This window comes from Motacilla alba, chromosome 2 (assembly GCF_015832195.1).
Source record: "Motacilla alba alba isolate MOTALB_02 chromosome 2, Motacilla_alba_V1.0_pri, whole genome shotgun sequence".
NCBI lineage: Eukaryota > Metazoa > Chordata > Aves > Passeriformes > Motacillidae > Motacilla > Motacilla alba.
In genome coordinates, this window is record NC_052017.1 from 57649400 (window position 1) to 57668683 (window position 19284).

General features: G+C 39.8%; 1 protein-coding gene across 2 annotated transcripts in view; it reads right to left on the reverse strand.

The window, feature by feature from the left end:
- SLC9A3 (solute carrier family 9 member A3) overlaps positions 1-17425 on the reverse strand; it is a 57111-nt gene extending 39686 nt beyond the window's left edge. Inside the window, exon 1 of one of the 2 annotated variants that reach the window (XM_038160593.1) lies at positions 16413-17233. In XM_038160593.1, the coding sequence (XP_038016521.1) occupies positions 16413-16605 (193 nt within the window). In that variant the 5' untranslated portion in view covers positions 16606-17233. Of the gene's footprint in view, positions 1-16412 lie in introns of both variants that reach the window. The other variant, XM_038160604.1, reaches the window with a different exon arrangement.
- Between the last annotated feature and the right edge of the window lie 1859 nt (positions 17426-19284).

Sequence of the window (19284 nt, forward strand, 5' to 3'; positions counted from 1 at the left end):
AATCTAGAAAAAACATGAGAAATTTATTGAAAAAAAATTGGAGTTATTTTAGATCTGAAGAAACTTAGAGATGTAATATACATATATTGTACAACAAGAGGTAAAATCCCCTTTTAGTATTTGATCTTGATACTGCCTTAAAATATACTATGTGAGCATGTCTATTAATATTATTTATACCTAATCTTGGACATATTTTTCCTAAGCAAGGCACAGAAGTCCTTCATATGGAAGGACTGGTTTGAGTTTGGTTTAATCCAGCTCCAGAAAGCTTGCTTTATTTGTCGCACATGTAATGGTGACCATTTACAAAGTGCACAGCATTGTAATGAGCTCATTAAGGAGGAAATTTTAGGTAGCTGGTCTCTGTAGGTGAACAATTAACAAAATATGTTAGCAATTAAAAATGTAACCAACTTACAGGTCAAGGTTCCCAGCTGATAGGTCATAACACAGTAAGACAGCCTCAAGCCAAACTCAAAGAAGTGTGTGAGTAAGCAACTATTACCTCTATAAGCACTTAGAATATAATGAAGTTTAAACAGTCAGGCACAGTTTATCATAATTATGCTAAATAGTTCTTTTTTGAAGGGGCAGTCCCACTGCAGTGCAAGTGTGGTAGCATTTGGCCCTTATGGAACTGAACGGCACTGAATGAAAAATGGGAACAGTCAAAAATAATATTTCAAAATGAGAGCAAAGTACACCTTAGAAACACCTTGAAGTATAGTAGAGGATATAAAACAGGACAGTAAAAGAATCATAAAACTGCTTCACTTGCTATGTAAAGGTATTATAATTAAGCTGCAATATATTACAACTGCTCCAGCTTTAAAATTGTCTTCAATGATTCACTGAAAGTTATTGACAGATAGTGAAAGCATTTTTTTAGTTTTAAAATACCAAACTATTTTCCAGTAACATGGGTTAAATAAAGAAATGCCAAGAGCTGAGTTTCACACTATGAATTTTAATTTTCTTTTTCTTTTCAACCTCCATTTTAATATGATAAATTAATTGAAACTAAGACATCCTCATGGGAATGTTTTGGCATCTGCTTATACAGATAAAAAACTGCACAGAAATGGGTTACTAGTAACATAGGAAGCAGTTGTTCTGTTGTATGATAAGTTGTGTAAGGAATTACCAAAGCCTGAACAAAAACCAGAATCAGTTCTCCCTGGCTGAGGTCTACAGTAAATGAAGAAAATGAAGATGAGGAAGAATAATTTAATGAATACCAATAGTAGGCTGAAACTCTGAAAACGTCCTTATATGGTAGGGACTTTTCTTCCCCTGTACTGCTTCCAGCAAGACATAGTAAGAATTGTTGCTGACAGGAAGGGCATGAGGGACATAATTAAACCCCAAGGGCTAGGGCAAATAGCTATGAAGGCTGCTCCAAGTCATGGGGTAGGAAAGTACTTTTTTTCAGGTACTGACAGACTGGCTTGCTTCCTGCCCCTTACATTCCACCCCAGTAAGGTTTTAATTAATACAAGTGGAATAGCATGGAATTACAGTGGAAGTATTCCTGATTACAGCAGTAAATTAAATAAGCATTATGGTATTCAAATTCCCTAGCGATGTCCACAGACAAAAAAAAAACAAAAACCTCCAACTAAGCAAACACACATATGTCAAGTAGCTCTTGCTTAAAACTGAAAATAAATTTAATTTGAGAGAATTAACAAAATATGCCAGGCTACTTTCCATTGAAAGTAAATATTACTGCACCCCCTGAAAAGCTTCAAAGTTTTGCCAGTCATATGTTGGAGAAGAGTCTCCAGCAGCCTGATAAGAGTAGAGTTTTATGGTGGACTACAACTCTTATACATAATTTTAGAAACTCAAATTGAATATATTGTTTATATGTGCCAGAAATTTGGTCATCTCAGATTTCCTAGGTGAGATTTTTAACCAAAAAGTTAGAAATACTTTAAAGGTAAACACACCCTACTGACATAAGTTGTCCAGAATGATAACAGATGAAGTCTCTTCCCAAGCTCAACACAATTCAGCAGTGTGCACTCACAGCCTAGAAATCCACTTGTATCCCAGACTGCATCCAAAGCAGCGTGGACAGCAGGGCAAGGGAGGACATTCTGCCCCTCCACTCTGCTCTGGTGAGACCCTACCTGAAGTTTTCCATCCAGCTGTGAGGTCCCCAGCAGAGGAAAGGGCATGGACCTGTTGTAACAGGTTCAGAGGAGGCCACTAAGTTTATTACAGGCCTGGAGCACCTCTGCTATGAAGACAGAATGGGAGTGTTGGCATTGTTCAGCCTGGAGAAGGGAAGGCTCCAGGGAGACCTTACAGCAACCTTACAGCAGCTAAAGGGGGACTGCAAGAGAGCTGAAGAGGGACTTTTCCCATGGACACATAGTGAAAGGACAAGGGGAAAATGGCCTTAAGCTGAAGGAGGGTAGATACTAGGAAGAAATTATTTGCTGTAAGGGTGGTGAGGCCCTGGAACAGGTTTCCAGAGAGGGTGTGGACTCCAGATCTCTAGAGGTGTTCAAGACCAGGCTGGATGCAGCTGTGGTTAACCTGGTCTAGGGGAAGATGTGTTTGCCAATGCGGGAGAGCTGGGACAAGATGATCTTTAAGGTCCCTTCCAACCCAAACCATTCTATGATTCCACAATTCTCTAATTTTTTAGGGCTTTGGAAACATTTCAGTGAATGGTTTATGATCACAGAGCTTTGTCAGAAAATGAAGCAGCAAGTTAAAACTTTTGTTTTTAAGAATGCTCTAGATATAACGTGTCACTTACCTGTTTCTCCATATACTATTATGGAGAATACATTATGGAATTTACTTCATGACAGAATAGCTCTCTTAACATTACTAGTGCTAGTCAGAAAGAATATGGTAAAGAACTGAGCAAGGTAATCTGTGGAAAAGAAAGAGGCAACAATTCTCATGTTACAATAGTTACATAGTACTCTGTCTCTTAAGAAAACACCATTTTCACCAATCAAACCTGTAAGTTTCTGGGTTAGGCAACAGAAAACAGAAAATGTGACATGCTTTGTTACTGAATGCACTCATTCCTGCCCATGAGAAAGTAAATTTGCTCAGAAATCCACATAGGTGATTTATTTTCCCTTGGACTTAAGGGCAAGATGCATTTTAGTTTATATCAAATGGCTCTGAGATACTGCAAATGGCTCTGAGATACTGCAAATGGCTCTGAGATACTGCTATCATTCAATGTGCTTTAGCTTGACTTTTGATTTTTGTCCGTACAACTTCTCCAGTTAAGTAACACTTTAACTTTCATACCTTCATCATTATCTCATTTGAGAGGTGATGTACATGATGGTAGCAGCAGGAAGAACTGTAGTTTAATTAGGGTCCTTATACTGCAAAATGTAGTACATGCAAAACAGCTTGGATGTTTTGAAATGCAGTAGGAAGGTGGTAAGACAGCTGTTTTTTCAGTCATGCATTTGTGTTTTGTAGTGCACCCACAGGCAAAATGAGGAAGGACAGAGTGAAAAAAGAAGTTCACAAGGAGATTAGTTTAACATTACTTTCCACAATGGAGAAATAAAAAGGAAGGGAACAAAACAACTGGCTAAAGCTGTATTTGAAGGCCAGCTCACAACTCCAATATTCTGGGTACTTAAAATTACTGTTTATTTCAAGAAAAAAGAAAGGTAGAAACCAGACACAAATCCCTTCCTAAGTAAAAAAATCCCAGAATGCCATATACATAGACTAAGCATGATTCTATTGTATGATATATAGTATAAAGTCATATCAACGTAGGATTCTTTTCATTGTTAAATAATGTGCTTCATATAGTTAAATCCCTCCCAAGATGGGAAAGACTTTGCATATATTCCTCAAAATATCTGTGCAGAAATTAAACTTTGGGAGCAGTAAGAATTCAGTATGAAACAAATATTACTAAACTATCCACAGTAGTGCCTCTTTTTTACTTTTATTACTGCATATATAAGAATTAAACTTCAGTTGAATCCTAAAGTAGTTAGGATTTGAAGAGACCTTTGAAGGTCATCTACTCCTGTCCCCCTGCAATGAGCAGAGACATCTTCAACTAGCCCAGGTTGCTCAAAGACCCATCCAACCTGGCTTTGAATATTTCCAGAGACTGAGCATGTATCACCTCTCTGGGTAATCTGCTATAGTGTTTCACCACCCTAGTCATAAAAAATTTCTTCCTTCTATGTATCCTGAATCTTTTAGTTAACAACCATTAGTCCTAGACCTATCCCAGCAGGCCCTGCTAAAAAGTCTGCCCCAGTCTTTGTTTTAGGCACCCTTAAATTATTGAGAGACAGCAATGAGGTCTCCCCTGAACCTTCTCTTCTCAAACAACCTGAATGCTTTCAGCTTGTCTTAAGAGGAGAGGTGCTCCCACCTTCTGGTCATCTGGGTGGCTTCCTCAGGACCTGCTCCAACAGGTCCCTTTCCTTCCTATGCTGAGGACCCCAGAGCTGGACACAGTACTCCAGGCAGGCTCTCACCAGGGCAGAACAGAGGGAGAATCACCCCACTTTGACCTGCTGGCCATGCTGCTTTTGATGCAGCCCAGGAAGCAACAATAAAATAAAACAAGGAGCAATACCAATGCCAGAGCAGTAAAATAAAAATGGTGACTGATTCACACATTATTGTCCATCCCTCACAGAAAAACCATGTCAATACCCTGACCCCGCTCTGCCTCACAACCCAACCCAGAGTGGGAACCCTCCCACCCTCCCCAGAAAATTACTTAAGGGGTACAGAATCACCTCCTTGCCATGCCCCTCCTGGATGCTGCAAAAACTAATCTTGTCCTGGCTGGATCCAGGATTCTGTGTTTTAGGCACTACAGCAGAAACCCTACCATTGGCAGTAATACTTCTTCATCTCCCTATAATCAGAAAGCATTTATCACATGATGGAATATCAACGAGATTCTACTGACTTTCAACACATTGGGGTCCTCCAAAATGCAACAGACAACACATTCTAGACCAAGCAGCAAGAGAAAAATGTAAGACCATTCTCCTTTACATTTGCATGGGTCTTTTCTGACACAAGCACTTCAGTACCCACACACAGGCTGAATTTCCACTTGCAGTGGCAGGTTTATCTTGGATTGCTTTTAATCTCTACTCATAAATCACAATAAACAGAAGGAAACTTCATACTTCCTCCTGCTGTTTTTACATCCTCATACTTTCAAACACCAAACAGCATTATTCAAGCGAACATGCCTTAAAAATTATGGTTTTTAGTAAGGTCAACTGTGCTGTATTCCTTAAGAAAGGCTAAAGAATTAAGATGCCTTATTGAGTGCTTGAAAGTAATAATTTTGGTTCAAAAAAATGTAACTTATCCCTTAATTACCATTTTCTTCAGGCAAGTATTCAAGACATGAAAACAACATATTCTTCTGTTTACTGAAAGGCTAGGGAACATAAGGTTCAAATAAGACTAATGTATTGTGTACTAAGGAATTGCTACTCTCCCTAAGTCCGTGGTAAATGTGACAGTCCTTTTTATTTAAGCTCATGTAAATTGCAATAACCTCATCCTCAGATTAGAGAATGTCTGAAAATTGATTGAATTAACTTGAGCAGAGGAGGGGAGAGGTGAGTTAGAAAATTTTATTTTTCACTGACTTCAGTGACGTATCTATCATACTGAAAAAAAAATAGAATTTTCTGAACTTATGTTCTTAATTTCTAACAAAAATTTTGGAGGATTGTTGACTTTTTTTTCTAAATTTTGTCATGGAGATAGTAACAAAACCGACCTTCCTTTTCTGCACTTCTACTGCATAAGTAATGTAAGTTTTCACTGGTACAAGTTTTAGTCTCTGTTAAAGATGCATCGCAGCCACTTAGCTATCTGGCTTGAATGAGCCACTAACCTATCTTTTATTCTTGCCTTGAATCATAAGACTTTGCTCCATGCAACAATTGGCAGATCCAGCTTCAAATATCCGAGAAGGTTTATAGAGTTTCTGGGAGCAGGTAGAAAGGTGGCTCCCTCATTTGAAAGAATACTTAGCATGACAGTGAGCTGAAAAAAATGATGCTCAGTGATTTGATGCCTAATCATCTTTTCTAAGAAATGCTGCCTGTACAGCAGATACACTGTACTCCACAGGATAACATGGAGAGCTACTGCATGAGTCCTCCTGAGGACAGATTGCCCAAGAGCAAAAGCAGTAGAGCAAAATCCCAAAAATCTTACATTGCTAACTCATGGTAAGACATTATGATTAACAGACATCTTGATAGAATTTGTCAGGCAGTAGTTTATGACAAAATCCTTTCAATGAATAGAAAGTATTTTAACAGAAAACCTTTCATGACAGTCAAATGCTTATCTTTGTGATAAAAAAGCAACAGAAATTGAGAAATTAATTAATACATGTATGTGATTGTTAGGCTTTGAATGTAAATATGGAGATTCTTTCTGCAGTTTTTCTTGTTCTTTCACACTCTAATTCCAATGTTTTTATGCTTACATAATAGCATCTTCATCTGCAGCTTCCATTCTGCCCTTCATCTCATACCTTTTATCGTACATTTTCTTTCTTGATCAGGGCACTGCTCAATTTTAAAGTGTTCATTTTTTTAGATGTAGACTATCTTTCTCAGTTCATTACACCAGAAAGATTGTGCATGCAACTATTTTGCCTATAAAGTTATTTGGGATTTCTTTTCTACATGTCTTCTATGGTAGCAAGTGAAACAATGAAGAAGCATGAGAATAAACACAGCATTTAAGCAGTAATTCTACTTAGAAAAAAAATACACTATTACACTATCCTCCACTAGTGATCATCCACAGCAGCTGATCTGACCAAGTAACTGAATTCAAAATATCTTTATCTACAATTGAATGTTTCGTGACAAAATACCAGTTCAATAGTTGAAATGTCCTCCTATCCAGAGTCAGAGTTTTCACAGTCCTTTGTGAAGTGAAATGAAGTTAGCTAAATGAGTATAATTTTGGGAAGGAATAGAAGACCATCATGGCCATAATTTAGGGTTCTTCTTTTAGAAGGACAAAGGCAGTCTTCTTGAGAAAAGCCCATTAAAAATGGACAAACTGAGATGAGGTTGCAAAGTGCCAGTGCTGCAAGTGGAAGATGCAGAAGTAATAGCTGCATAGTACGGAGGAGAGCCTCAGAGGTCTGCTTTTCTGGCATACAGCTTGTGTGCAGGAGAGGGATTTGTAGGAAACAGGGTACACTACAAACACCACCTCTGAATTTACACATGTCCCTGCTGACTCATTTAGCTGCTGCTTGAGCTTGGTACTACCAGTTAACAGATCTCACTGCACGTTCATATCAAGTAATAATAATAATAATTCCCATTAGAATATCAGTTCAACCTGGAGAAAGCTTTGGCTAAAATAAGAGATGAAACTCACACTGTATCAGGTAAGAGAAGGCAGAAGGGTGAGTGACATATGAGTGAAAGCCATTCATAACAGAAAATTGAAGCCACTCTGATCGGAGAGCACCTAGCTTAGAGGAGAGATGAACTATGCTGGTACTTTGTCATTCCTTTTTTTAATTCCTGATGGCATGACGATGTGGCCACCATATGACCACCTTGTATTATTCTCTTCTCTGCAGTGTGCAATTTTGTACCAGCTAACCAAAGTGTACCAACTGCATAGAGAAATGTTGCTTTCTTTGACCAGGTAAGATGCAGATAAAGGTCCACCCATGTATGACCACTGCTAATCCAAGGTTCTGCAGATCTAACTGACAGAGCAACTAATTCAATAAACAGACTCACAGACTCTTGAGGGACAAGAAATTTCTCAGGAGGAGTCAGCATGGTTCACTACATGAAAGTGCTTGGCTAACCTGATAACAATAAAGTGAAGCACATGGAAGATGAGGGGAGAGCGGTGTCTGATGAGTTTCTAATGAGCCGTCAATAAGGCCTTTGACGCTGCCTCCCAGAGCAGCCTCAGGCTGTTGCTGTAGGGACTGGATGGGCCGCTGTGGGGTGGATTGAAAACGGGATGAATGGACAGACCTTGAGGGTGGTGATCAGCGGTGCGAAGTATAGTCGGAGGCTGGCAACTAGAGGTGAACCCCGGGGGGTCTGTACTGAGTCCAGTCCTGTTTAACATCTTCAGTAATGGTCTGAATGATGGGGCAGAGATTTGGCTGATGACACAAATTTGGAGGAGTGGCTAATAGGCCAGAGGGACCTTGACAGACTGGAGAAATGAGCTGACAGGAACTCTTGGGAAAGAGAAGTGCAGAGTCCTGCAACTGATGGGGAACAACCCCCCACACCAGTATATGTAGGGGGCCACCCAGCTGCAGAGTAGCTTGGCAGAGGTGTGAGGGTGGCCAAACACTGGCACAGGCTGCCCTGAAGGTTTGTGGAGTCTCCATCCTTGAAAATAATCAAAAGCTGTCTGGACATGATCGTGGCAATGAGCTGTAGGTCACCCTGGCTGAGCTGGAGCATAGGACCAGATGTTGCACCTTCCAACCTCAACAAGCCTGTGACACTATTATTTTATGGTTCTGTGAACTCTATAGGAGAGCCAGTATCAAACGGTTTTCCCCAGTTCGCTACTGTCCCGAATTCATTCCCAGAACTAAATAGGATGGAATAGCTTAGAGCCAAAATTATTTCAACAGAAAATCTGGATATTTAATTCAAACCAGGTCTTAGAGCACTTCAAACTCTAGACTGTGCATCGGCAGAAGAGCAAGCATTCAAAGACTGCTTCAGTCATTCTGGGATGAATATTTTAACCACTTAAACCACTAAGTAGCATTTATTAGTAGCTGAATTTCCTAAGCATATATCTAAGCTGCCATGGTCTGAAAATTTACATCTAGATATTCGCCAGTTTGGCATTTCACTGGAGTTGGATTGTAATATCTCCAAACTATACCTATATTTAGTTTTATGTATGATCACATAACAACTCTACCTCCAGTACAACTGTTAATGTATCAATATTAATATAAAGCTATCTTATACTAACTGGTATCACCTAGTCCATGGAATATTATTATATCACCAAACCAATGAAACAATCTTAATTTTAATAAAGGAGCCAGTAAGTCTCTCCAACAGTTTACAACCTATTTGCACCTGGGAGATTTTCATTGTGAAATCTCACTGCCTCAAGACCTTTACTGGTTTCTTAATATTTTCCTCAAAGTTTAACTTATGAAACTAGTTAAATCCGTAAAGATAGTAGCTCAAGGTTTTTTCCTCGCATTTTAAAAAAATTCTAATTGAAGAAGAAATAATCATAACCACATATTTTTGAAAATCAATCTACAATCTACACTGAGATTTTCTTCCCTGGTGTGTGACTACTGCTATTTTACCTTTGGCTTTGGCAAAAACCAAGGCATTTTTTTCTTTCAATAGATAAAAGCAGAACTTCTCTCCTAGACACATTTTAAAGAATCCAGAATTACTGCTTCTATTTTCATTTGATGGAAGGAGAAATCTCTCCAGATCCAACTATTTAAAACCCCTGTTATTGTGCAGGCCTTTCAGAATACCTTCCAGTTTTCTTCTTCCATGAATGAACATTAAATATTCGTGCCTTAATTAAAAGTGTTTCCACTTGATGTCTTGCATTCCATCTTGGTCAGCTCTTCCTTGTCAGCCTGTAGTTTCAGTATTTATGACTTTACAGTGCTTTACATAGCGGCCAATTGGGTATCAAGTCACTCGTTCCACCGGGGTAAATACTCTGCAAATTGTTTCACAAAGGAAACAAAGTATTGCAACGCAGCCAACCCACTATGCTCTGTGGTTTACCAAGACTGTTTTAATGCTCTCTAGTTTTAAATGGTTGCCACTTGTCAACAAACCGAATAACAATTGAAGACTCTAGTTTTTCAGGGGCCATTAGTCCAACTTCACTGCTGCAGAGAGAAGAGAAAAATCAGACATTTTCCCGAAAGAAAAAAGAATACTCAGATAAGAAATATTCTTTAATGACTTTGCACTCAACATTTCATCTTGGAATAGAGCAAGCCATACGATATGGAAGAACTAAGTAATCCACTAGCCCGTTAATTCAGAGCAATTAAAACTCTGGTAAATAGGGGGGAAACTATTTTAGTTAGAATCCAAACATTTCTTAAAGCAAACTTGGAGTAAAACTACTGATTTTTGACAGGCTTCTGGCTGTATGTGTCAAACAAAGTAATAATTCAGGATTTCCAGTACCAGCTTCCCTACTAAGCATCTCTAAAACACAAACGTCCACAAATAAAAAAAAAAATAAATAAAAGGGGGGATCTCAGAGCCTTTCACTTGAAGAACAAGTGTACACCTCCTTCTGTACACCTAGAAGGATTTGCTGCTTGGTCTTATTTCTTGTGGGGCTGTGGTCTGCTGCATTACCACATAAGAGATTTACAGTCACTTCAGGGGTTTGTAGATCGCTCTTGGTAATAAGTGGCTTGAGCTCTGAAGACAGTAAATCAATGGTTTCAACAATCCTAAGACTACAGTATTAAAAGGATTCCATTGTTCTGCAGAGAACGCCGAGCACTTTGCACACAGGTGCCTGAAAGTAATTGATGGCAGAGATCCTTCCTTAGGTATGCATGCCTGAACTGTATTCAATTCAGGGCCATTCTCAAAATGCCATTGTTTTCTTATGTAATTCACACAAGTTGCCATTGTACATATGCTATTTGCCAGGGCATGTAATCTGAATCTTGTCAAATTATACTATCCTGATATCTTCTTCCCTGCTCTAAATAATTAAGACTTGAGACTTGCGAGACTTGGAGGGGGAGGGGGAAGAAGATAGATGTGTGTTACAGGGAGACAGGAAGTACAGGGAAATTATGAGTAAGACACAAGAGTGAAATGGAATTAAAATGTGGGAATAGGCAGTCACTTACAGATGACAAATTTAATAAAAATATGGCTCACACAGTTGTTCCTAGCATTGGAAATGCCAAGCTGTTATTCAGTTTTGGAAATATTCTTTTCAGATGCCTTAAACTTATAAAATGTTAGATACAAAAGGTAATTCTTTAAAAGATAGAGATTTTACAGTACTTAACATTCCTAGCTCACAGGTATTTTAAACAGCACATTGGAAAAGGAAATACAGCATCATACAAAAATGAAGACACCGCAGTTATGTAACAGTTGCCAGCACAATTTTATAGTGTTTCTATGACTATCCGGGGAGAAAATGCATATGCCTCTGTTCTAAGTGTGCTAACGTGTTTCAGCTTCTACTGACTTCACAATAAAAGTAAAAGAAGTATTTTTCCCTTCTTATCTTTGTTAGGATATGGGAGAAGATAACCAACTCCAGACTTCTTAAATCACAATGTAAAGACTTTTCCCATATTATCACTCGCTAATGAAGGCAACTTTTAACAAGATCTACAATCATGAGCAGGCTAGTAGTTTAAACTTTGCAGGATCTGGTGATATCATCACCTTTGAATCTCTGACTCCATTTTCAGTTAAATACACCCAGTAAAATTCTGCTAAGCACCCTTCAACATTTTTTCAACTATGTTATTTACTGAAGAATTGCCAACAGAAGAGCTAGTCTCACATTTTTTATTTTATTAAAAAAATACCCTAAATCACTTTCTCTACATAACTGACACTTTTCAGTAGCTAGAGTGTCAGGAGGAGAAACTTTGGAGTCAAATGGGCTTTTGTTATGACAGTTTGCTTTGGAAGGAGGGTTATTGATTTCTTCAAAGAAAATATTGCCCCAGGAGTCTAAATTAGATGGGTGGTTAGACCTGCCTTTCACAGTTCCTTCCCTAGCCCATCCCTAACATGCTTAAAATTCTCCACAGCAATTGTTTGTGTTAACAAAATATTCTAAAGAGCTCCTTTCTCAGGGTAGTTTGAGACAATGTGAAGGAGCCCAGGCATGCAGAAACTAGACTGTTTGTGGGGACCCATATCTCTAAGCTTAGAGATGCATTGTGCTCTGAAGCTCGTGTCCTCCTGGGGTCTCAAGAGCTGATGGACTCAACAAGTCCATCTGACACAGTATCTTCACCAGCCTTCTCCTAAGTGTTTGCTCACTATTATTGAATCATTTCTTCCCCCTCCTCCAAAGCATTGTGGCATTCCTGAGGACAGATTTACCAGCTGCCCTGGATTCAAATTTCACTCCCATTTTTTATTTCTTACATAAAAGCCTTTAGAATTTGTATGCAACTACACAGAAATTAAGAAAAAAAAAGCTTTTGTGACATTCTTAGACTCAGAATAACCTATACCAACAAAAACAGTTGGCAAGAGGTTTGGCTCAGATAATGAAAAAGCTGTGTATCCTTCCTCATTCCTGTTCATAGTCACTTACTCTCCCACTATTTCTTCCAATTTCTTATCTGCATACACTGAGCAAACCCAGGAGGCCAGACAGACAGAAAGGCTGCTTTGAAGGGCTTTATTTTACTTTGGGACAATTATCTATTCTTCTGAAAATGTTGAAAAAATGTTATAAAAATATTAGAGTACAGAAAGAGATTTTAACTGTAAGAAGGAATTTCACAATTTCCCCAATATAACCTCCAATGAAGATAAAAATACAATATCTCTCTCTTTCCTAGGATTCTGAACAAATATAGAAAAAATGCACTAGATATCCCTCAAATAGAAAGCATACTTTTTTTTTTTTTTGCATTGACATGGCCTGAGAAATACTGTCATAAAATTGTATGCAATGTTCAGTGTTAAAAAAAATTCTTCTCTTAGCCATTTTTAGCTTCTGAGCTCATTATTCCTTCCCTTCTTCTATTTGTTTCTAAAGTTTTCTGATCTTCCACCTGTTTCTACCTCTTTCTGTAGAGACTTTCCTGCTGAAATATTGTTTGTCTTCTATGCATCTATTTATTCAAAGTATATTTCCAAGATGTTATCCGTGACAGACATATAAAGAAGAAGAAGAGCACATGGCCAAGTGAGCTTAGAAAGAACTTAGAAAGAACAGTGAGAGTCTGGTCAGCGTACCAGTGTCTTTCATCTTAAACCAGAGCTATATTGTGTAAGCATGTTGTTTAAAAATGGTACATCCTTTACCTACAGCAGGAAATGTCTGTACTGTCTGTAGCTATAAACACACACATGTGTGCATTTGGGGGTTATTCTTTTTCAGTGGTATTACTTATTTCATCTAGAGCACTGAGATACCAGGATATGGACTCCTGAAGTCCACCAGGAGGGTCCTCAGCTGTACCTCATGTCCCTTCTTCATGTAGATAAGATGGTTTTCTGGCTTAGATTTACAAATGTAAGTAGTTTATTGGCCCTATCCCACAAGGATACTCCTCTGTAGTGATAAGACAGCCTACCAAAAGAGGAAATAAAATCATTAGCCAAAGCAGAACACTGTGAACCTCAAGAATGTTTCACTTGAAGTGGAAGAATGAAAAGTTCGAATATCTCAGATGAAGAGGGTCAAATCAAATGAATTAGAATATATTAAACAGTAGACCAAGATGCATCAGAAGTTTCATGGAAGGCACAAATTTTTTATTTTCTATAATGCATGAAAGCGAACTGTATGAAGACTCTTTTCCACAATTTCATTTGTAGCAATATTTAGAGTTAACCAGTAACTAGACCAAACTAAAACTAAAAAAGCAGTTTCCTTCTCCAAAAGCCCAAAACACTAGGCACATTCTCATGTACTTGGGATACTTATGAGATTTAACATACAATAGTTTATGTTGCAGAATACCTTGTACACAACATGAACATCAAGCCCCAGAAAATCTGCAAAAAATCTAATACAAAATGCTTCCCTCGGTCATATAACATCATGAATTGAAACTTTTTTTTGCAATAAACCCTGAAATTCCATACAAATGAAACAAAACAAATCTAAAAAACCCCCAAAACAACAAAAATCCAAATAAACTTTAAATCACTAATGCTATTCTAATCCAAGAGAAAGCAAAGTATTCTCATATACCTTTATCCCCAGGTACCAACTACAATTCCAGAACACTTTCTGCTGACCCAATTGTCTATCATCCATCAGTAAAATAACTCCCAATCCTTGTAGCCATGGAGAAGTGAATTTGCATGTGTAAGAACAGCTCCTTCCCTGCTGAAAAACCCACAGCAAAACCAGCACTTTCACTCCACTACAACTGACCTGCTTCAGGTAGTAAAGAAACCCAAGGACAGATGTTCTATATTTTCTTCCTCAGTTCTTTTCTGTCTGCTTTTTGAATATGTAAACTTCCTTTTATGCAGCACAGGACTTTTGCAATTCAAAATCTTCTCACAGATTTCTGACATACTTTCCAGAACCCTTAACACACCAAGGCAGACAGAAGGCTGAAAAGCTTTTTTTTTTTTTTTTCAGTTCCTTTTCTCGCAGACTTACATGAACACCTTCATGATTTCTTCATTAAGAAGGTGGTAAACAGTGAGTGAACATTCTTGCTTTTTTGTGTGTTATTTGTGACTGGTGGGGAAAGCAGAGACATTCTCAGACTCTCAGGGGAATACAGCAGTTATCCATTGCTTCTTCAGAAACTATGTCCAGAGAAGTATAGGACCAAAAATACAAATGTGAAGAGAGAAACATACAAAGCTTGAGAGCTTTGGGGAAGAAAAGTGATGGAGCTGATGATAGGTATGATCTACTAATAAGTGACACGCTCTGTGCAGCTGTGAAAGAAGTACAAAGAATTTAAAAACAGAATCAGCACCACTCAGCTCTTGACAGGAAGTGCTTTATCAAGAGTTTATATCAAGGACTTCATGGTAAAATGGCTTATATTAATCTCAACTAATCTCAATCCAGGCCATTGCAATTTATATATAGTACAATCTAACTGTCCTCTTCTTGGGTTCAGTGGCTTTAGACACAAACTGATATGGTTGTGCACCACTAATATTACACTGTACAACTGGGCCACGTGTACAGAACAGCAAAGCCTAAATAGCACAAGGCCTTAATAACTATACTTACTTAGAAGACTATCTCAAAAAAGAAGGTTCAAACAAGCAGTCTGTTTATTACTTTGTTCAGCACAATTTTATAGGTACTCAGTGTTGTCAGTTGTTTCCTATATATGGTTTCCCCAGCTTTCTAGTTACTATAACTCATCAATAAAAGTCAATTAAAATATAATTGTCTGTTATGTAATCTAGGTGATGCAGCAACTGTCTGACTATTTGCATAGTGTAGTCAAACAGATTCAGATAAAGGTATTTAGTTATATATCTATGGTTAATCAAGTAAAAGCCAAGATGCGAATACTGCTGGAAAATTATGCACAATATCACCCCAACTTGTAACATACTGCTCCTTTTTAAAATACTTTTTTGGGGTTTGGAGACAGCATTTTCCATCCAGGTCTTACTATGCTTCTCTTATGTGCTAGACAGAATATACCTAAGTTTACCTTTTTACATCTTTCATTCTCTGTGGCATGAAAAATCTATGGAATGTGATTCTGGTATACCAAATTGGTATTAACAATACAAGTCCAGAAAATTCTTCAGTAGGATTTTCAGCTGACCTTCTGAGATGAGACTGATTATAGAAAAGATTTATTTTAAATGAAAATGGCATTTACAGTGTCAGCCAAACTGCAGGTGTGTTTTTAGATCCAAAGGCAAAAGGTCTGAAAGTAATAGCATCAATCAAGTAAAAAATATTCTAATTAAACAGTGACTTTTCTCATTCAGTAAACTGCATTTATTGATACAAGATTGCTTTTGGAAAAAGTCACAAAGTTCAGAACACAAGAGTTGGAGCATTCATATAAATTCATTTAAACTACACCGAAGTTAGGCTAAGTCCTGGCTTTTCACTTGTTCCAATTTCTTGAGGAAAATTCTGGGTGCTCTAAAGCTTGCAATTTTTTCAGCTACATCAGATGGTCTGATAATATGTGTTACCTTTCTCTATAAACGATGCTCTTTCACTAATCCAGCAATGCACTTCAAAGCAGAGAACGCTAAGTTCATATGTGCGGTTTGCACTGGTTAATTTTGATATTACCAACTGATACAGCTAACAACCATAGGCAGGAGAAAAGCGTATCATAAAGTGCAATAGATATTGTGTAAGGAGTAAGGCCCGACTTCTGTTTCACTTTTGCAAAAACGTTTTTCCTGGGAGCAAGAGGAAAGCAAGGTCTCAAGGAATTGAAAGGGTTTACAAGGAGTCCGATGCAGAAGCCACAGTCGTGGGCGGTGAAAATGAACCAGGTAACCCCTCGAGGCTGGTGAAAATCACACTGCTAAGCACCGTGTAGGGCAGTATTATGAAATCAGGACAGAGTACAGTAAACCCCCTGAAAACGGGTCAGCAGACCTATGATAAGCTTTCTTCATTTACGTTGGGTGGGAGAAGGGCAAGGGGGGAGGGAAAGGGAGAGGACATGTATTAATATGTAACTCCAGACTCACCGATTTTGGCCAAGCTGGCCACAAGTATCCAGAGTGCAATGATATACGGCTCCTTGACGTGATCCCATTTGAAAGAGACGATTGCAAAGCTTCCGTTGCTACTATTTTTAGGGCTTTCCGAGCTTCTCTGTCCCAGCGCCGCTGGGAGAGCCATCAGCCCCAGGAGGAGCGCCACTCCAGATACCTGCCTCATCTTCAAACCACACAACAAAATCCTGCTTCCCCTTCCCGGAGAGATCCCGCCTCTTCGGAGGTCTTTGGGGGCGAGGTCCTTGTCCCTTCGCAGAGACGCGCCGGACGGCTGAGGACGGCGGGACAGCGGCGCGCGCGGCCGGCGGCGGCAGGGTTCCCTCCTGTCCCGTCCCGCACCGGCTGCCTCAGGCGTCGCCTCGTGCGGGGTGGCAAAGGACGGGTCAGGGGCTCCGCGCACAAGCAGATGCTTCGAGCTGGGGTCCCGCTGCTCGCCCGCACCTGCCTTTATCAGGCTGTTCCCGATCGGCGGAGGCGGAGCCTCCCGCCGCTGCCGCAGAGGCTGCCGTGCGGGGACGGCGATGCCCTGACTGACAGAGCGCCCGGGGGTCGGCGAGCAGCTCCGCTCGGCTCCGCTCGGCCGCGGGGCCGGCCGCAGGCTCTGGGCTGTGTCCGTGCGGCCGTGGGCAGCTGGGCAGCGAGCAGTAGGGGCCCGGCGCTGCTGGCGCTCGGAGCCGGGGCTGGGACGCTCCCGCGGGCATGTCCTAGGGGAGCCCGGGGTCCGCGCCCACACCGGAGCCGGGTGCGCGGGACATCCACAGGTCTCCGTTCGGGCGCTTCGGATGCTTTTGTATCAGCTTCTCTCCCTCAGCCTCACTCTCCCGTCAGCTTGTCACAGAGGAAACGCGCTCTTTTCCGCTTCTCACCCTCGAGTCCCCTTCTGATCTCCATCTAGCACATCGAGGGCAGAGCAGCACGTTCCTCAGACCAGCTCAGCTTTTCCTTCTGTCCACCAGAGAGCACCTCTTCCCAAGGTGTTCGGGGAAAGGACAGCAGCATGTAACATTCGGCTTTCCACTTAGATAGATCTGCTCGCAGCTGCTTGTAGACGTGCTGCACTAAAAACGCTAACTGGCTTTTTTTTTTTTTTTTTTTTTTTTTTTTTAATGCTTACACCCTGAAACCTTTTAGGAGCTTCTACTCTCCCTCTAAAGCCTGTTTTCCTGCTGATAACATTTGCCTGCTATCATGCGTGGTCCATGATATCACGGGACCATGGTGCTGCAGGCAGACGGACCCATGATAATCATCACCTTCCAGTAAAACCACAGCAAAGCATTCTGTTCCCGACGGGCAGAGCTGAGGGCGCCCTTCCACACACCTCAGCAACAGCAGCAGCAACTCCACTCCGCGCTTGTGTGCTCCAAAGCAACCTGTGTGCAGTCCATTCCTTCTGTGACTTTCTGTGGAAAAACACTACCTTTTTGTTTTCCTAATATTACAGCTAGTTTTATTAGAGGTAAAAAATGAACAGGACTCCTTTAACTCCTTTAAAATTATTGGAAGACAGATAAATTATTTTTATTATTTCAATCACTAAAGAGAAAACCTACACACTTTTTCACAGTCTTCTGTCCTGCACAGACACTCCACAAATAAATTAGCTAGTTAATTAAATCTATACATTTCCATGGGATGTTATTGTCATTATTACCTCAAATCAAGTGCAGGCCCCAAATTGGACCAACTGTCTTCAAACAATGAAACATCTTGGGACCTTCTTTCCTTCTTCATTATTTAAGTAAAAGGAAATTGTGTGGGAAGTTTTTTAAGAGGGATAAAATCTGAAGACAGAGTTGGCAACTTTTTTTAGGAAGCATGGCAGACAGCAAAATATCTCCTTCACATTCAGTAAATGTTGTAGACAAAGACCTGAAGAATTCTTCAGTGTCTAACAACAAATTCTATCTACACTTTTTTTTATCTTTTTCAGAGCATGACTTGGGCACCCAAATGTTGTTTAGAATTTGCTACTAAGTTCTGTGACTGTTCTACAGGTAGCTGTAGCCTATGCCTAAGAAACATTTTTGTGGATAGCCAGTTGAAGGAGAAAACTGTAGCTGGAAGTAGGTAGCTGCTGATCATCTGTGTAACCTGTTGCTGAGCCCCGTGGAGAGTATTAGTTCCTAGCCACTAACTTGAATTCTATTTGCTACTATTAGGGGAACCACAAACTTCAGTAGAGACAAGCTGTCAGCAGTGTTTTTACTGTCACAACTTATTCCAAGTATGCTCATACCACAATTAAACATTTCAGCTGCAGCTAATGAAAGGGCACCAGTGCTGCCAGTGTTCCATCTTATATTCATGATTCTCCCCAAATCTAGTTCCAAAAAATGCTGACTGATTAGAAAAAAATCTTTCTATTGAATGTGCCATGTTGTCCAGATGGTTATTATTAAATGTGTCATAGATCAAGAATACCTGCAGCAGGGCTAGAAAAATGAGAAAGCCTTTTCCAGTGGATCTTTTCTAGAGATAAGCAAAGGCTTGGAGGAGCAGCAGTTGAGATCACACCTCTGATTGCCTGTAAGCAATGTTCTGTCCATGACAACAGTAACCAAAGTTACATGCCAATTCTGAGTTTGCTGGTGGAGGAAACCAGTATTAGGGGAAAAAAGTTGTCAGTACCATCTTCTAAAAACAAGGTTTAAAACACTGTTAAAATGCCAACACTGTATTTCTTTTAACAACAAGAAGTTAATAGTTCAAAGTGTACTTGTGACTGCTTATGGATTTTTTAAAGTTGGCAGAGTATCAAATGACTGTAGATACCAGGGAATTGTTGTGTGATTCATTAATATTTCAGCAGGACACAGAGAAGACAGAGGAGGGGACTGCC